Here is a 19,338-nt window from a genome sequence, read left to right as displayed (position 1 = left end):
GCCAGAGGTCCGGACAACAGGCACACCGATTTGACACACTGAACTCTACCAGAGAAGTAGTTGGTAAACCAGGCGAGCCAATCATTTGAGAAACCAAGGCAAATATGAAAAATGTGCATATTTCAGGTATAAATCATAGTTTACCATTGCAGCCACCATCACAACTCTCACCAAAGCGACTAGAATAACTACAGAGAGCAACGTGTATTACCTAATTACTCATCATAAAACATTTCTTAAAAATACACAGCGTACAGCAAATGAAAGACACAGATCTTGTGAATCCAGATTTTTTAAGTGTTTTACAGCGAAAACACAATATAGCATTATATTAGCTTACCACAATAGCCAGAAACACAACACCATTTACCAGCAGCAAAGGTTAGCGATCGTAACAAACAGGCAAAAGATATATAATTTTTGACTAACCTTCATAAACTTCTTCAGATGACAGTCCTGTAACATCATATTACACAATGCATATAGGGTTTGTTCGAAAATGTGCATATTTAGCGGCACAAATCGTGGTTATACAATGTGATTAGTGGCCAAAACTTCAAGCAATCTGTCCGGCGCCATCTTGGAGAGGCACCTATTCTAATCGATAAGTAATCATAAACTTGACTAAAAAAATACATGTTGGACAGCAAATGAAAGATACATTAGTTCTTAATGCAACCGCTGTGTTAGATTTTTAAAATGAACGTTACTGCGCAATACAGCGTGCGCTAAAGCGAGACCGCACCGAAATTCATGGCGGAATTATTATTTGACATTTGTCAACATAAATACGAATTAACAGCATAAAGACTGCTTACTATTTGCTGAGCTTCCATCAGAATCTTGGGCAAGGTGTCCTTTCTCCAGAACAATCGTCTTTTGGTTGAAAGATGTCCTCTTCTCCTGTCGAAATAGCCGCTAACGTTAGCTATGTGCCGGAAAGGTGTCCAACTCCTGATAGCGCGTCACAAAGAAATCCCAGAAAATCGCAATAAACTGATATAAACTGCTATAAGTCGGTTTAAATTAACTACCTTATGATGTCTTTAACAACTATAACGAATAAAAACATGACCGGAGATATAGAACTGCTAAAACGAAAGCTTTGCAGGACGCCATTGTGATGTCCCTCTTGCGCCAGGCGCCCCGTTGAAAAGAACGGTACTTCCGTTCCACGGTCTTATATAGGGCCCCAGATGGTGCAATCCACTCCATTCAAATTCTCACCGCTTACTGACATCTAGAGGAAGGCGTATGCAGTGCATGTAGCCCCATAGCTTACATGGGGACTTATAAACTGACCCTAGAACAGGGACCTCGATTTCAGAAATCTCACTCCCTGACAGGAAATGTGCTGCAGAATGAGTTCTGTTTCACTCAGAGAAATAATTCAAACGGTTTTAGAAACTAGAGAGTGTTTTCTATCCAATAGTAATAATAATATGCATATTGTACGAGCAAGAATTGAGTACGAGGCAGTTTAATTTGGGAACTAAATTATTACAAAGTGCAAATAGCACCCCCTATTGCCAAGAGGTTTTAACTAACCTCCAGACGAGCTTCAATGCCATACAACTCTCCTTCCGTGGCCTCCAACTGCTCTTAAATGCAAGTCAAACTAAATGCATGCTATTCAACCGATCACTGCCCGCACCTGCTCGCCCGTCCAGCATTACTACTCTGGACAGCTCTGACTTAGAATACGTGGACAACTACAAATACCTAGGTGTCTGGTTGGACTGTAAACTCTCCTTCCAGACTCACATTAAGCATCTCCAATCCAAAATTAAATCTAGATTTGGCTTCCTATATCGCAACAAAGCATCCTTCACTCATGCTGCCAAACATACCCTCGTAAAACATCCTACCGATCCTCGACTTCGGTGATGTCATCTATAAAATAGCCTCCAACACTCTACTCAACGAACTGGATGCAGTCTATCACAGTGCCATCCGTTTTGTCACCAAAGCCCCATACACTACCCACCATTGCGACCTGTACGCTCTCGTTGGTTGGCCCTCGCTTCATACTCGTCGCCAAACCCACTGGCTACAGGTTATCTACAAGTCTCTGCTAGGTAAAGCCCCGCCTTATCTCAGCTCACTGGTCACCATAGCAGCACCCACTCGTAGCACGCGCTCCAGCAGGTATCTCACTTGTCACCCCCAAAGCCAATTCCTCCTTTGGTCGTCTTTCCTTACAGTTCTCTGCTGCAAATGACTGGAAGGAACTGCAAAAATCTCTGAAGCTGGAGACTCATATCTCCCTCACTAGCGCCAAATTCAAACAGAATTTCCTCAAACATACAAGTATTTTACACCATTTTAAAGATACACTTGTTGTTAATCCCACCACCGTGTCCGATTTCAAAAAGGCTTTACGACGAAAGGGCACCATCGGATTATGTTAGGTCAGTACCTAGTCACAGAAAAACACAGCGATTTTTCCAGCCAAAGAGAGGAGTCACAAAAAGCAGAAATAGAGATAAAATGAATCACTAACCTTTGATGATCTTCATCAGATGACACTCATAGGACTTCATGTTACACAATACATGTATGTTTTGTTCGATAAAGTTCCTATTTATATCCAAAAATCTTAGTTTACATTGCCGCGTTATGTTCAGTAATGTTTTGCATCCAAAACATCCGGTGATTTTGCAGAGAGCCACATCAATTTACAGAAATACTCATAATAAACATTGATTAAAGATACAAGTGTTTTACATGGAACTTTAGATCAACTTCTCCTTAATGCAACCGTTGTGTAAGATTTCAAAAAAACTTTACGGAAAAAGCACACCATGCAATAATCTGAGTACGGCGCTCAGACACAAAAAACAAGCCATACAGGTACCCGCCATGTTGTGGAGTCAACAGAAGTCAGAAATAGCATTATAAATATTCACTTACCTTTGATCTTCATCGGAATGCACTCCCAGGAATCCCAGTTCCACAATAAATGTTTGTTTTGTTCGATAAAGTCCATATTTGATGTCCAAATACCTCCTTTTTGTTTGCACGTTTAGTTCCAAAATCCAAATTCATGACGCGCAGGCCAGACGAAAAGTCAAAAATTCCATTACAGTTCGTAGAAACATGTCAAACGATGTATAGAATCAATCTTTAGGATGTTTTTAACATAAATCTTCAATATTGTTTCAACCGGAGAATTCCTTTGTCTGTAGAAATGCGATGGAACGCAGCTAACTCTCACGGGGGCGCGCCTGAGTGAGCTCGTGTCACTCTGCCAGACTGACTCAATCAGCTCTTATTCCCTTATCCTTCACAGTAGAAGCATCAAACAAGGTTATAAAGACTGTTGACATCTAGTGGAAGCCTTAGGAAGTGCAATATGACCCCATAGACACTGTATATTGGATAGGCAAACCTACAAACCTCAGATTTCCCACTTCTTGGTTGGATTTTTTCTCAGGTTTTTGCCTGCCATGTGAGTTCTGTTTTACTCACAGACATCATTCAAACAGTTTTAGAAACTTCAGAGTGTTTTCTATCCAAATCTACTAATAATATGCATATCTTAGCTTCTGGGACTGAGTAGCAGGCAGCTTACTCTGGGCACCTTATTCATCCAAGCTACTCAATACTGCCCCCAGCCATAAGAAGTTAATAAATATTGACAAAACTACAAAACAACCAAAATGTACAAAATAACAAAGTGGGTACAAAACCCGTCGCACACCAACACTAAATAGCACATCACATACAATCAAAACAATCTCCGACAAGGACATGAGGGGAAACAGAGGGTTAAATACACAACATGTAATTGATGGGATTGGAACCAGGTTTGAAGGAAGACAAGACAAAACCAATGGAAAATGAAAAATGGATCAGTGATGGCTAGAAGGTCGGTGACGTCGACCGCCGAACACCGCCCGACCAAGGAGAGGGACCGACTTCGGCGGAAGTCGTGACACCAAGGGCACAATGACCAATTTGGCAGCAAAAGGAATGGATTTTTTTAGGGGGCATTATGGACACACATGGGGGATGCCACCGAGAAATTCAAGGCCTGGTGAGAATATTATCAAGTGCTTGTCAAATTGTGAATGAGATACTGATGAAGTGTGTGCAGCCTGCATAAGAAACAAATCAGAGCTCGTGCCTGTCATACGACTTTTATCAAATCCTCTTCAGTCGCATCATTTAGCCTTAAAATGTATAAATATCTAAACATATAGTCCAGTGTTCGTATCACAACTAAAGTTGTATATATAACCTGTTTCTTTGTTAACCTGTCTGGCACCGGGGTTCCGCTAGCGGAACTCCTCCCACATTCCACTGAAAAGGCAGAGCGCGAAATTCCAAAAATATTTTTGAGAAATATTTAACTTTCACACATTAACAAGTCCAATACAGCAAATGAAAGATACACATCTTGTGAATCCAGTCAACATGTCTGATTTTTAAAATGTTTTACAGCGAAAACACCACATATATTTATGTTAGCTCACCACCAAATACAAAAAAGGACAGACATTTTTCACAGCACAGGTAGCATGCACAAAGCCAACCTAACTAACCAAGAACCAACCAAACTAATCAAGAAACAACTTCATCAGATGACAGTCTTATAACATGTTATACAATAAATCTATGTTTTGTTCGAAAAATGTGCATATTTGAGGTATAAATCAGTTTTACATTGCAGCTACCATCACAGCTACCGTCAGAAATAGCACTGAAGCAGCCAGAGTAATTACAGACACCAACGTCAAATACCTAAATACTCATCATAAAACATTTCTGAAAAAGCGATGGTGTACAGCAAATTAAAGACAAACATCTTGTGAATCCAGCCAATATTTCCGATTTTTTAAGTGTTTTACAGCGAAAACACAATATAGCATTATATTAGCTTACTACAATAGCCTACCACACTACCGCATTCATTCATCAAGGCACGTTAGCGATAGCAATAGGCACGTTAGCGATAGGGAATAAACCAGCAAAAGATATTAATTTTCACCAACCTTCATAAACCTTCATCAGATGACAGTCCTATAACATCAGGTTATACATACACTTATGTTTTGTTCGAAAATGTGCATATTTAGAGCTGAAATCAGTGGTTATACATTGTGCTAACGTAGCATCTTTTTCCCAGAATGTGCGGATATTTTTATGACACTCAACTATTCTGACCAAATAACTATTCATAAACGTTACTAGAAAATACATGTTGTATAGGAAATGATAGATACACTAGTTCTTAATGCAATCGCCGTGTTAGAATTCTAAAAATAACTTCATTACAACATCCAGCTTAGTTATAGCGAGAGCGTGCCCAAAATCTGGGCGCAAACTACTAGTACAACATGTTCGACAGATATATGAAATAGCATCATAAAATGGGTCCTACTTTTGATGATCTTCCATCAGAATGTTGTACAAGGGGTCCTTTGTCCAGAACAATCGTTGTTTGGTTTTAGAATGTCCTCTTCTCCAGTCAATTAGCACGGAAAGCTAGCAAAGTAGCGCGAAGCTCTCCTTCCTGAACAAAGGCACACAACGCAACACGCCTAACGTCCCGAATAAATTTCAATAATCTAATAAAACTATATTGAAAAAACATACTTTACGATGATATTGTCACATTTATCAAATAAAATCAAAGCCGGAGATATTAGTCGTCTATAACGACAGCCTTTCAGAAGGCAATACCAGGTCCCTTCGCGCACGCTCCAGAAAACAGGAAACTGGTGACACGTCATACAAAGAGCTTTTATTCGACCCCAGATCAAGTTATACACTCCATTTCTTCTCTCACTGCCTGTCGACATCTAGTGGAAGACGTATGAAGTGCATGTATACTAATAAATATCAAGGACATTTATAGGCAGGCCCTAGAACAGAGCATCGATTTCAGATTTTCCACTTCCTATCAGGAAGTTTGCTGCAAAATGAGTTCTGTTTTACTCACAGATATAATTCAAACGGTTTTAGAAACTAGAGAGTGTTTTCTATCCAATAGTAATAATAATATGCATATTGTACGAGCAAGAATTGAGTACGAGGCCGTTTAAATTGGGCACGATTTTCCCCCAAAGTGAAAACAGCGCCCTCTGTCCTCAACAGGTTAACCACTCAACACAGGATATCCGCATGTGTGCACTTCCTTGGAAAACACTTCATACTATAAAATAATACAAAATAATGCCATGGAATTCTAGGGTAATCTTTTCTGCTAAATGAGCTATCGTAGCCCACAGCCATATGGCATAGCCAGATCAGGGCCTAACATAAGGACAACTCAGAGTATGCTATTCTGTTCTTCTGAAATAGACTACATTTTCTTCATGTTTCTTTAGACCTGTGTATAATAAATGATGGATTTATTGTGACGGTGTAGGCTATATTTATTCTACTTTTTAAAATGTAGATGTTCCAAAGGTCTGCATCAGTGGCTTCTAGGCGATGCATCACTAAATACAGTGCATTCGGAAAGTATTCAAATCCCTTGACTTTTTCCACATTTTGTCACTACAGCCTTATTACGTTACAGTTTTTTCCTCATCAATCTACACACAATACCTCATAATGCCAAAGCAGAAGCAGGTTTTTAGAAATGTTTGCTAATATATATTTTTTTAAATAAACTAAAATGTTACATTTATATACACTACCGTTCAATGCTGATGTTGAGACTGGTGTTTTGCAGGTACAATTTAATGAAGCGGCCAGTTGAGGATTTGTGAGGCGTCACTGTAGGGATGGTGCCAGGTTTCCTCCAGACGCTTGGTATTCAGGCCAAACAGTTCAATCTTGGTTTCATTGGACCAGACAATCTGGTTTCTCATGGTCTGAGAGTCCTTTAGCTGCCTTTTGGCAAACTCTAAGCGGGCTGCCATGTGCCTTTTACTGAGGAGTGTCTTCCAACTGGCCACTCTACCATAAAGGCCTAGTGGAGTGCTGCAGAGATGGTTGCAGAGATGGTTGTCCTCCTGGAAGGTTCTCCCATCTCCACAGAGGAATGCTGGAGCTCTGTCAGAGTGACCATCGGGTTCTTGGTCACCTCCCTGACCAAGGCCCTTCTCCCCCGATTGCTCAGTTTGGCCGAGCAGCCAGCTTTAAGAAGAGTCTCGGTGGTTCCAAACTTCCATTTAACTATGATGGAGGCCACTGTGTTTTGGGGAACCTTCAATGCTGCAGAAAGTTTTTGGTACCCTTCCCCAGATCTTTACCTCGACACAATCCTGTCTCGGAGATCTACAGACAATTCCTTCGACCTCATGGCTTGGTTTTTGCTCTGACATGCACTGTCAACTGTGGGATATTATATAGACAGATGTGTGCCTTTTCAAATAATGTCCAATCAATTGAATTTACCACAGGTGGACTCCAATCAAGTTGCAGAAACATCTCAAGGATGATCAATGGAAACAGGATGCACCTGAGCTCAATTTCGAGTCTCATAGCAAAGGCTCTGAATATTTATGGTATTTCTGTTTTTTTTGTATATTTGCTAACTTTTCTAAAAACCTGTATTCACTTTGTCATTATGGGGTATTGTGTGTAGATTGATGAGGAAAATGTTTTATTTAATCCATTTTAGAATAAGGCTGTAACGTAACAAAATGTGGAGAAGTGAAGGGGTCTGAATACATTCCGAATGCACTGTATGTCACGGGTAAGCGTATCCGAGCATACGTGCCCTATCCGAGCATAGACGATGATGTGCTAGGTTAGCTGTAGGTCAGCTGTAGGTTAGCTGTATGTTAGCTATAGGTTAATAGAATACAGTTTGATACTCTTATGTCTATTGGATGGCATATTCTCGCTGGCTTTCATTTTGAACAGATGTGTAAATCAACACTCAGACTGAATTGAGGTGTTTGTACATATGATTGTAGGGTTGTAGTTATAGAGAATTAAACTACCTGTTAATATGGTATTCCAGTTTGATTGACAGCTGTATTGATGTCTCTGTTTGTCCTTCCTCAGGGATCATCTCTACGTTCCTCCATGTCCACCCGTTTGGAGCCAGCATCGAATACATCTTCTCTTACCTACAGCAGCTGGACACCAAGGTACTGCTGGCACACACACACATACTGACACCCCCCCCCCCCCCCCCCCCCCCCCCCCCACGCACACACACACACACACACATGAAGCTGCCAGTGAACAACCGTTTCCAGCTACAATAGTCATTTACAACATTAACAATGTCTACACTGTATTTCTCATCAATTTGATGTTATGTTAATTGACAAAACATTTTTATTTTCTTTAAAAAACAAGGACATTTCAAAGTGACCCCAAACTTTTGAACGGTAGTGTATATCTAGCTGTTAGATAACATATTCTGATGGAATGGCTTGTCCTGCACTTTGTAAAAATCCAGAGTGCATTGAGAGAATGTTGGAAAAAGATATTGATTCCTTTCTAAACATAGCAATGTGAATACAAAGAGGACTCGGACCACAAAATAGCTGAAGTGAACTCGCAAAATTAGGTTTTACTCATAAGTACACAAAAAAAGTTTGTTCTATCAGTTAAACAATAAATATTAATTATAATTGTACGTGACATACTCAGTATACAAGAAAAACTCTGTTTGATTGTGTGTGTGTGTGTGTGTGAGGGGATTATTGGGTAGTCAGGCTGACCCCTAGTGTTCGCTTGAAGTTATTTAGGGATGATGAGGTTTTGGCAATGTGAAGATAAGAATTCCAGAGTATGGTACCTCTGTATCTGAAAGAGAATTGACTACGTAAGGTGCGGCAATGGGGAGGGTGAAGGTTATCGCAGTGTCTTATGTTAAATAGATGGATTTCAGAATTAACCTGGAAGAATCCATTGAAGGGTTTAGATAAACTGTCTGAGTATGAGTATTTGTAGATGAAAGTGCGTAATTGGCGTACATTAATGTCGTAAATAGACAAGAAATTGAGTTTCTTAAAAAAGGTGTAGATGGAGCCAGGTAATGAGAAGTGGTGACTAGTCTTGCTGTATGATGAGTCATTTGTGTAGGTAGGAGCCCTATGTACTGGCCCAGACAATATTATAGTTAATGAGATATGGATAAATTAAGCTATAGTAAAGAGTTAGGAAGCAAGCCTGATGAACCAAACCACTAATATTTATGACAAATTGTTCCAGGATAACTTTTCATCAACTAGAACTTGGGGGAAGCTAGTGGATGTGACTTGTTCCATTTCATTCCCACCAATTTAGATTCTGGCTCTTTTTTATTTTATTTTTTACAATATTTCTTATTCTTACTAGTGAATACAATAAAGTTATATTTTTTAACATTTAAAGATAATTTGTTTATCTGACACCATTCCAAAGATGTGGCCATACCTGAGTTGGCTTCATTAATTAGTGAATTAAAATTCTTGTGCGATAAAATCAAATTGGTGTCATCAGCAAAGAGAAGGGGAAGTACGGTAGAAGACACAGCAGCAAGGTCATTGGTATAAATTAGGAATAACAAAGGTCCAATTATAGAACCTTGTGGCACACCGCAGGATGACTTGACCCTGGTAGATACACAGCCATTTGCATAAACACATTGTTCTCTATCATAAACATAATTATATAATAAATAATATATATAATCATGGAAACCGTAATAATACAATTTAGAGAGTAATATTTCATGATCAACCATGTCAAACGCTTTGGATAAATCTAAAAAGATTCCAAGAGCGTACTCATTGTTTTTAAGGGCTGTAAAGCTTCTATCCACAAGTTGCAAAAGCGACATATCTGTGGAGTAGGTTTTACGAAAACCTTATTGGTGCTCATATAGAATACAGTGTTGATTTAAATGTTTCAACATTCTCTTATCCACCATTTTTCTAGGATTTTAGAAAAACATGGTAGTGCAGATATTGGCCGATAATTTGTTAAAGATCCCAGATTTATAGAGGGGTATAACTTTGGCAATTTTCGAATCTTCAGGAACAATACCAGTTTGCATAGATTTGGTGAAGATATACGTTAGAGGCTCAGTAATCGAGGAAGACACTGGTTTCACCAAAGAGGCACCAATCTCATCATGACCTGCTGCTGATATCTTTAAATGACCAATTACCTCCATCACCTCCATTACATCAGGAGGATCAAACTGAAGCATCTTATAGCGCTCACAATTACATTTGTTAAATATTCTACATTTAATGCTACTAATCATTCCCATCTGTTTATTTCCAGCTGCCAACGAGATGTGGGAATTTGGAAAGTGGTCAGAAATGTCAGTATAAAGTATAAATATTGTATTAGCCACATTATTCAAAGAATTTGTAAAAAAAAATATTAATAAGGGTAGCAGATGAACTGGTCACTCCTGTGGACCTATAAATGAGGGTATATAGTAGAGGTCGACCGATTATGATTTTTCAACGCCGATACCGATTATTGGAGGACCCAAAAAGCCGATACCGATTTAATCGACCGATTTTTATATATATATTTGTAATAATGACAATTACATCAATACTGAATGAACACTTTTATTTTAACTTAATATAATACATCAATAAAATCAATTTAGTCTCAAATAAATAATGAAACATGTTCAATTAGGTTTAAATAATGCAAAAACAAAGTGTTGGAGAAGAAAGTAAAAGTGCAATATTTGCCATGTAAAAAAGCTAATGTTTAAGTTCCTTGCTCAGAACATGAGAACATATGAAAGCTGGTGGTTCCTTTTAACATGAGTCTTCAATATTCCCAGGTAAGAAGCTTTAGGTTGTAGTTATTATAGGAATTAGAGGACTATTTCTCTCTATACCATTTTGTATTCCATATACCTTTGACTATTGAATGTTCTTATAGGCACTATAGTATTGCCAGCCGAATCTCGTGAGATGATAGGCTTGAAGTCATGCACAGCGAAGAGCTGCTGGCAAATGCAGGAAAGTGCTGTTTGAATGAATGCTTACGAGCCTGCTGCTGCTTACCACCGCTCAGTCAGACTGCTCTATCAAATATCAAATCATAGACTTAAATATAATATAATAACACAGAAATACGAGCCTTAGGTCATTAATATGGTTAAATCCGGAACCTATCATTTTCGAAAACAAAACGTTTATTCTTTCAGTGAAATACAGAACCGTTCTGTATTTTATCTAACGGGTGGCATCCCTAAGTCTAAATATTGCTGTTACATTGCACAACCTTCAATGTTATGTCATAATTATGTACAATTCTGGCAAATTAATTACGGTCTTTGTTAGGAAGAAATGGTCTTCACACAGTTCGCAACGAGCCAGCCAGTCCAAACTGCTGCATATACCCTGACTCTGCTTGCATAGAACGCAAGAGAAGTGACACAATTTCATTAGTTAAAATAAATTCATGTTAGCAGGCAATATTAACTAAATATGCAGGTTTAAAAATATATACTTGTGTATTGATTTTAAAGAAAGGCATTGATTTTTATGGTTAGGTACACATTGGTGCAACGACAGTGCTTTTTTTGCGAATGTGCTTGTTAAATCATCACCCGTTTGGCGAAGTAGGCTGTGAATCGATGATAAATTAACAGGCACCGCATCAATTATATGCAATGCAGGACAAGCTAGATAAACTAGTAATATCAACCATGTTTAGTTAACTAGTGATTATGTTAAGATTGATTGTTTTCTATAAGATACGTTTAATGCTAGCTAGCAACTTACCTTGGCTCCTTGCTGCACTCGCGTTGTCACGCGGAATGACGCTGGAGAGACGAAGCAGGTACGGGGAGTAAAACATTTAATTATAACGAGCAGGGACGAGGCAGGAACAGCGTCAGAAACAAATTAAAAAGACAACAACAATACAATGCAGTAGCGGGGAACAGAGCTGGAGAACTGACAAATATAGGGGAGGAAATAACAGGTGATAAGTGAGTCCAGGTGAGTCCAATAACGCTGAAGCAAATGACGAGGGAGGGCAGGTGTGAGTGATGATGGAAGGAGCGTGTGATGCAGAGTAATCTGGCGCCCTCAAGCGCCAGGGGAAGGGAAGAGCGGGAGCAGACGTGACAGTACCCCTCCCTCTTGGGACGGCACACGGCGTCCCACCTGGGCGAACCGGCCGAGACATGGGCGCTGGGCAAGCCGGTTGGGGCGTGAAAACCCGACGAACCGGCAGGAGCGTGAGAGCCTGGCGAGCCAGCCGAGGCATGAGAGCCTGACGATCCAGCTGAGGCAATGAGAGCCTGGCGATCCCGCAGCAGAAGGGGAGCCCGATGATCCAGTGGAGTGCGACGTGGGATGGAAAGCCGCCGAGCCAGGAAAACCTTTCGAGCCAGCCAGGGCGTGAAAGCCCGAGGGGCTGGCTTAGGCACCCACGGTTCCATCGGCGGCGGGATCCACCCCGACATCACCAACAAAACAAAAAACAAAAACTCCTGGACCAGCTGGGCGAACAAGAACTGACGATCCGGCTGAGGCCCGATGTGGGATGGGCGCCATCCGAGCCAACCGGGGCAAGGACACCTCTCAAGCCAGCTACGGCGTGGAAGCCTGACGAGCTGGCTAGGCATCCCCGGTTCCATCGGTGGCGACCCAGAGCCGCTGCCACCATTCCAACGGAATACCAGTACTCCCCGATGCTTCGTATGTTAGGCTGCTGCATTCTGTCATGCGGAATGACGCTGGAGAGACGAAGCAGGTACGGGGAGTAAAACATTTAATTATGACGGACAGAGATGAGACAGGAACAGCGTCAGAAACAAATTCAAAAGACAAAAACAATACAATGCAGCAGCGGGGAACAGAGCTGGGGAACTGACAAATATAGGGGAGGAAATAACAGGTGATAAGTGAGTCCAGGTGAGTCCAATAACGCTGAAGCGAGTGACGAGGGAGGACAGGTGTGAGTGATGATTGCAGGAGCGTGTGATGCAGGGAAACTGGCGCCCTCAAGCGCCAGGGGAAGGGAAGAGCGGGAGCAAACGTGACACGCGTAACAGGTAGTCAGCCTGCCACACAGTCTCCTCGTGGAGTGCAATGGACACCGATTATGGCCGATTACAACAACGATGATTACCGATTGTTAAGAAAACTTGAAATCGGCCCTAATTTATCGGCTATTCCGATTATTCGGTCAACCTCTAGTATATAGATAGCTGGAGTATAAAGTATTCAAAAAATCTGAGGTCAGTGAGTGGTTCTCACTTTTAAATAAATTGATGTTGTAATCACCCAATAGAAAACACATTTTTATCTTCATTATTAATAAAATCCAAGGTTGATGCAAGGATATCAAGGAAACTGCCAATGTTAGAATCGGTGGGTCAATAGATGCATCCAATTACCACTTTTTCCACCCAAAAAATTACAGGAGGGATTTATATGAAAAGAGATTCAACATCAATGTTATCAGATGTAAGTGAAAGGTCCTCTCTAACAAATAATTTATCAACAAAAATGGACACTCCTCCTCCCACTTGATGGTTTACAGTGGTGAACAGCATTATAAAGACAAGGAGACATGTCATAAAGCATGGTTGTCTCTTCAGTCAACCATGATTCTGAAAGGGCAACAACGGAAAACTCATGACTGAGAGAAGACAGATAATGAACAAGGTGGTCCTGATTTTTAGGAAGACTGCGAACGTTCAAATGAAAGGTAGAAAATAAGCTTGGAATTAGATAAACTGCTACAGTATAGAGATGAGATACTTATTTCTGGAAAATGTCAGGAAATTTGAATCTGGATAAATACAATCATTATATTGATCATTCGCTTCATTAATATCTAATGGGTTGAAGAGCACGTTATCAGGGTTGCTATCCTGCCCAACTAGGAGAGATACAGTCAGAATCACCCAGAGAGCGGAACGTAAACATAGAAGTGCATGCCTCACATGTCCAATAGAACCATACATTGTGTTAGTTTTATCAATAGGGGTGAACTTCCTATGGAATGCACATTGACACAGTCCACATAAGACCACTGAAGACTTCAGAGGGTTATGACATTTAGAGCAATGTGTGTTTTTGGTCATGAGGTTAGAGTTGGGTCCTCATTCAAAGGCTAGAGCAGTGTAAATACAAAGAGAACTGAGTTATTTTGCTTTTTTTTTACCCCAGAGTTCACTTTAAAGAGGCCTGAGATTGGTTATTTTTATGAGGGCTAGGTACGAAAACACCCTTACAATACATTATCACACACTCAACCAGAGCAATAGAGGCATCCTGGCACCTTGCTGCAAATCGCACACACACACACACACACACACACACACACACACACACACACACACACACACACACACACACACACAGCAAGCTGTCCTTTCTCCTCGCTCCAACACACACACCATGTCACGGATTAAGCATCCCCACTGGGTTGACATATGGGCCTGATGTATGCCAGAGCCCCACTGCGCAGTTTGAGCCTCCTGGCTCAGTCAGCCTTGAATCCCCTAGTGCGGGCAGAGTCCCATGGTGCAGCCAAAGTCTTCTTGTGCAGTCTCATCAAATTTCAGGCCCTTGATGCAGGCTCCGCTTCAGGTTTGAGTTGGGGTTGATGCTAAGCCATTAACTTTCCTCTCCTCTCACTCCCTCCAGATACAGTGTATGCTATTTCCTTGTATCTCCCATAGCTCCAGTACTGTAGACATAAGGAAAGGATATCTCTCTGTATCTCCCAGTGCTTCAGTACTATATACATGAATATAGGATATACAGTTGGAAGTTTACAAATACATTTAACTCAGTTTTCACAATTCCTGAAATGTTATCCTCTTCTTAGCTCAGTTAGGATCACCACTTTATTTTAAGAATGTGAAATGTCGGAATAATAGCCGAGAGAATGATTTATTTCAGCTTTTATTTCTTTCATCACATTCCCAGTGGGTCAGAAGTTTACATACACTCAATTAGTATTTGGTAGCATTGCCTTTAAATTGTTTAACTTGGGTCAAACATTTCGGGTAGCCTTCCACAAGCTTCCCACAATAAGTTGGGTGAATAAGTTGGCCCATTCCTCCTGACAGACCTGGTGTAACTGAGTTAGGTTTGTAGGCCTCCTTGCTCATACAGGCTTTTTCAGTTCTGCCCACAAATGTTCTACAGGATTGAGGTCAGGGCTTTGTGATGGCCACTCCAATACCTTGACTTTGTTGTCCTTAAACCATTTTGCCACAACTGGAAGTATGCTTGGGGTCATTTTCCATTTGGAAGTCCCATTCTGCGACCAAGCTTTAACTTCCTGACTGATGTCTTGACATGATGCTTCAATATATCCACATCATTTTTTCCTCATGATACCATCTATTTTGTGAAGTGCACCAGTCCCACCTGCAGCAAAGCACCCCCACAACATGATGCTGCCACCCCAACACTTCACGGTTGGGATGGTGTTCTTCGGCTTGCAAGCCTCCCCCTTTTTCCTCCAAACATAACGATGGTCATTATGGCCAAACAGTTCTATTTTTGTTTCATCAGACCAGAGGACATTTCTCCAAAAAGTACGATCTTTGTCCCCATGTGCAGTTGCAATCCGTAGTCTGGATTTTTAATAGCGGTTTTGGAGCAGTGGCTTCTTCCTTGCTGTGCGGCCTTTCAGGTATGTCGATATAGGACTCGTTTTACTGTGGATATAGATACTTTTTGTGCCTGTTTCCTCCAGCGTCTTCACAAGGTCTTTTGCTGTTGTTCTGGGATTGATTTGCACTTTTCGCACCAATGGACGTTCATCTCTAGGAGACAGAACGCTTCTCCTTCCTGAATGGTATGACGGCTGCGTGGTCCCATGGTGTTTATACTTTCGTACTATTGTTTGTACAGATGAACGTGGTACCTTCAGGCATTTGGTAATTGCTCCCATGGATGAACCAGACTTGTGGAGGTCTACAATTTTTTTTATGAGGTCTTGGCTGATTTCTCTTGATTTTCCCATGCTGTCAAGCAAAGAGGCACTGAGTTTGAAGGTAGGCTTGAAATACATCCACAGGTACACCTCCAATTGACTGAAATTATGTCAATTAGCCTATCAGAAGCTTCTAAAGCCATGACATCATTTTCTAGAATTTTCCAAACTGTTTAAAGGCACAGTCAACTTAGTGTAATGTAACTTCTGACCCACTGGAATTGTGATACAGTGAATTATAAGTGAAATAATCTGTCTGTAAACAATTGTTGGAAAAATTACTTGTGTCATGCACAAAGTAGATGTCCTAACCGACTTGCCAAAACTATAGTTTTTTTAACAAGAAATTTGTGGAGTGGTTGAAAAACTAGTTTTAATGACTCCAACATAAGTGTATGTAAACTTCTGACTTCAACTGTAGGTGTGGGTTTGTCAAATCAAATCAAATGTTATTGGTCACAAACACATGGTTACCAGATGTTATTGCGAGTGTAGCGAAATGCTTCTGAAATGTTTCTACATCCGACAGTACAGCAGTATCTAACAGGTAATATCTAACAATTCCACAACAAAACCCAATATCTAACAAATTCCACAACAAAATCTTATACACACAATCTAGTAAAGGAATGGGATAAGAATATATAAGTATAAAATATTTGGATGAGCAGTGACAGAGCGGCTAAGATGCAATGGACAGTGAAGGATATAGTATACATTATATACATATGAGATGAGTAATGTGAGATATGTAAACATTCTTAAAGTGGCATTACTAAAGTGACTAGTGTTCCATTTATTAAAGTGGCCAATGATATCAAGTCTGTAGGTAGGCAGCTGCCTCTCTGTGCTAGTGGTGGCTGTTTAACAATCTAATGACCTTGAGATAGAAGCTAATTTTCAATCTTTCTGTCCCAGCTTTGATGCACCTGTACTGACCTCGCCTTCTGGACAGAAGCAGGGTGAACATGCAGTGGCTCGAGTGGTTATTGTCCCTGATGATCTTTTTGGCCTTCCTGTGACATCGGGTGTTGTAGGTGTCCTGGAGGGCAGGTAGTGTGCCCCATGTGATGCGTTGTGCAGACCGCACCACTCTCTGGAGAGCCTTGCAGTTGTGGGCGGTGCAGTTCCCATACCAGTCTGTGATACAGCCCGACAGGATGCTCTCAATTGTGCACCTGTAAAAGCTAGTGAGGGTTTTTGGTGACAAGCCAAATTCTTTCAGCCTCCTGAGGTTGAAGAGGCGTAGTTGCACCTTCTTCACAACACTGTCTGTGTGCGTGGACCATTTCAGTTTGTCTGTGATATGTATACTGAAGAACTTAAAACGTTCTACCTTCTCCACTGCTGTCCCGTCAATGTGGATAGGGGGGGGTGCTCCCTTTTCTGTTTCCTGAAGTCCACGATCATCTCTTTTGTTTTGCTGACATTGAGTGAGAGGTTATTTTCCTGACACCACACTCCGAGGGCCCTCACCTCCTCCCTGTAGGCTGTCTCGTTGTTGTTGGTAATCAAGCCTACCACTGTTGTGTCGTCTGCAAACTTGATGATTGAGTTGAAGGTGTGCATGGCCACGCAGTCGTGGGTGAACAGGGAGTACAGAAGGGGGCTGAGAACGCACCCTTGTGGGACCCCAGTGTTGTGGATCAGCAGAGTCGAGATGTTGTTTCCTACCTTCACCACCTTGGGGCGGCCCGTCAGGAAGTCCAGGACCCAGTTGCACAGGGCGGGGTCAAGACCCAGGGTCTCAAGCTTAATGATGAGTTTGGAGGGTACTACGGTATTGAATGCTGAGCTGTAGTCAATGAACATTATTCTTACACAGGTATTCCTCTTGTCCAGATGGGATAGGGCAATGTGCAGTGTGATGGCGATTGCATCGTCTGTGGACCTATTGGGGCGGTAAGCAAATTGAAGTGGGTCTATGGTGACAGGTAGAGTGGAGGTGGTATGATCCTTGACTAGTCTCCCAAAGCACTTCATGATGACAGAAGTGAGTGCTACGAGGCGATAGTCATTTAGTTCAGTTACCTTAGCTTTCTTGGGAACAGGAACAATGGTGCCCATCTTGAAGCATATGGGGACAGCAGACTGGGATAGGGATTGATTTAATATGTCCGCAAACACACCAGCCAGCTGGTCTGCACATGCTCTGAGGACAAGGCTAGAGATGCCGTCTGGGCTGGCAGCCTTGCGAGGGTTAACACGTTTAAATGTTTTACTCATGTCGGCCACGGAGAAGGAGAGACTACAGTCATTGGTAGCGGGCCGCATCAGTGGCACTGTATTGTCCTCAAAGCGTGCAAAGAAGTTGTTTAATTTCTCTGGCAGCAAAACCTCGACGTCTGCGACGGGCTGGTTTTCTTTTTGTAATCTGAGATTGTCTGTAGACCCTGCCACATACGTCTCGTGTCTGTGCCATTGAATTGCGACTCCACTTCGTCTCTATACTGACACTTTGCTTGATTGATTGCCTTACGGATGGAATAACTACACTGTTTAAATTCGGCCATATTTCCAGTCGCCTTGCCATGATTAAATGTGATGGTATGTGTTTTCAGTTTTGCGCGAATGATGCCATCAATCCACGGTTTCTGGTTAGGGAAGGTGTTAACAGTCACAGTGGGTACAACATCTCCTATACACTTCCTTATAAACTCGCTCACCGAGTCAGAGTATACTGTACGTCAATGTTATTATCTGAGGCAACCTGGAACATATCCCAGTCCATGTGATCGAAGCAATCCTGAAGCATGGAATCCGATTGGTCAGACCAGCAATAGATAGCACAGGCGCTTCCTGTTTTAGTTTCTGACTATATGAGGGGAGCAACAAGATGGGGTCATGGTCAGATTTGCCAAAAGGAGGGCGGGGGAGGGCCTTGTATGCATTCATCTTGTGATGTGTATTGTGTTGGTGTTGGCGTTTGTCACTCAGATCAGTTCTTCTGAGATGTGGGGCTCTTTGAGTTTGTAGGATTGTGTATCAAATCTGTGTGTTATGTTTGTATTGTGATTGTATCTGTGGATGTGTGTCAGTGTAATTATCAAATCTGTGTATTTATAGAGTGTGTGTGTGTGTTTCAGATTAACACCGGACAGGTGGGGGCTCTACTGGGTCGGCTGCCCTGTACCTTCAGACAGGAGCTGACAAGGGTGGGCGCCAGCCTGGAGAAACGCTGGAAGTTCTGTGGTTTCGAGGGAATCAAGACCAAATAGAGCATTACAGACACACAGCGGATATCACAGAGACACAGAAGAAACAGCATTAGGCTCCATTATGAGGACACTGAGGATACAGCCTCTGTGTACGTGACAGAGAGGGTGACAGAGACCTCTATAACTGCTCTGCTCTGTGCCCGACTCTGCAACGCCTCATGAGATAGAACACTGGGAGTCCCAGAGGAGTATCAGTCCAAAGGTGCCAGGGGATTGGCTGTTAGTTCATCACATTGGCGGACTGAACCGTTCTCAGAGCCTCTAACTGGTTAAC

General features: G+C 41.6%; 1 protein-coding gene across 1 annotated transcript in view; it reads left to right on the top strand.

Moving 5' to 3' along the window:
- The window catches only part of LOC120046947 (ecto-NOX disulfide-thiol exchanger 2-like), a 225,249-nt gene extending 206,185 nt beyond the window's left edge, over positions 1-19,064 (top strand). The window contains exons 14-15 of the mRNA XM_038992497.1: positions 7,969-8,054; positions 18,933-19,064. Coding sequence (XP_038848425.1) covers positions 7,969-8,054; positions 18,933-19,064 — 218 coding nt within the window. The remainder of the gene's footprint in view (positions 1-7,968; positions 8,055-18,932) is intronic.
- Positions 19,065-19,338: the final 274 nt, after the last annotated feature.

Source organism: Salvelinus namaycush, chromosome 5 (assembly GCF_016432855.1).
Source record: "Salvelinus namaycush isolate Seneca chromosome 5, SaNama_1.0, whole genome shotgun sequence".
NCBI lineage: Eukaryota > Metazoa > Chordata > Actinopteri > Salmoniformes > Salmonidae > Salvelinus > Salvelinus namaycush.
Note: the sequence above shows the minus strand (reverse complement) of the source record. Positions and strands in the feature narration are given on the sequence as shown.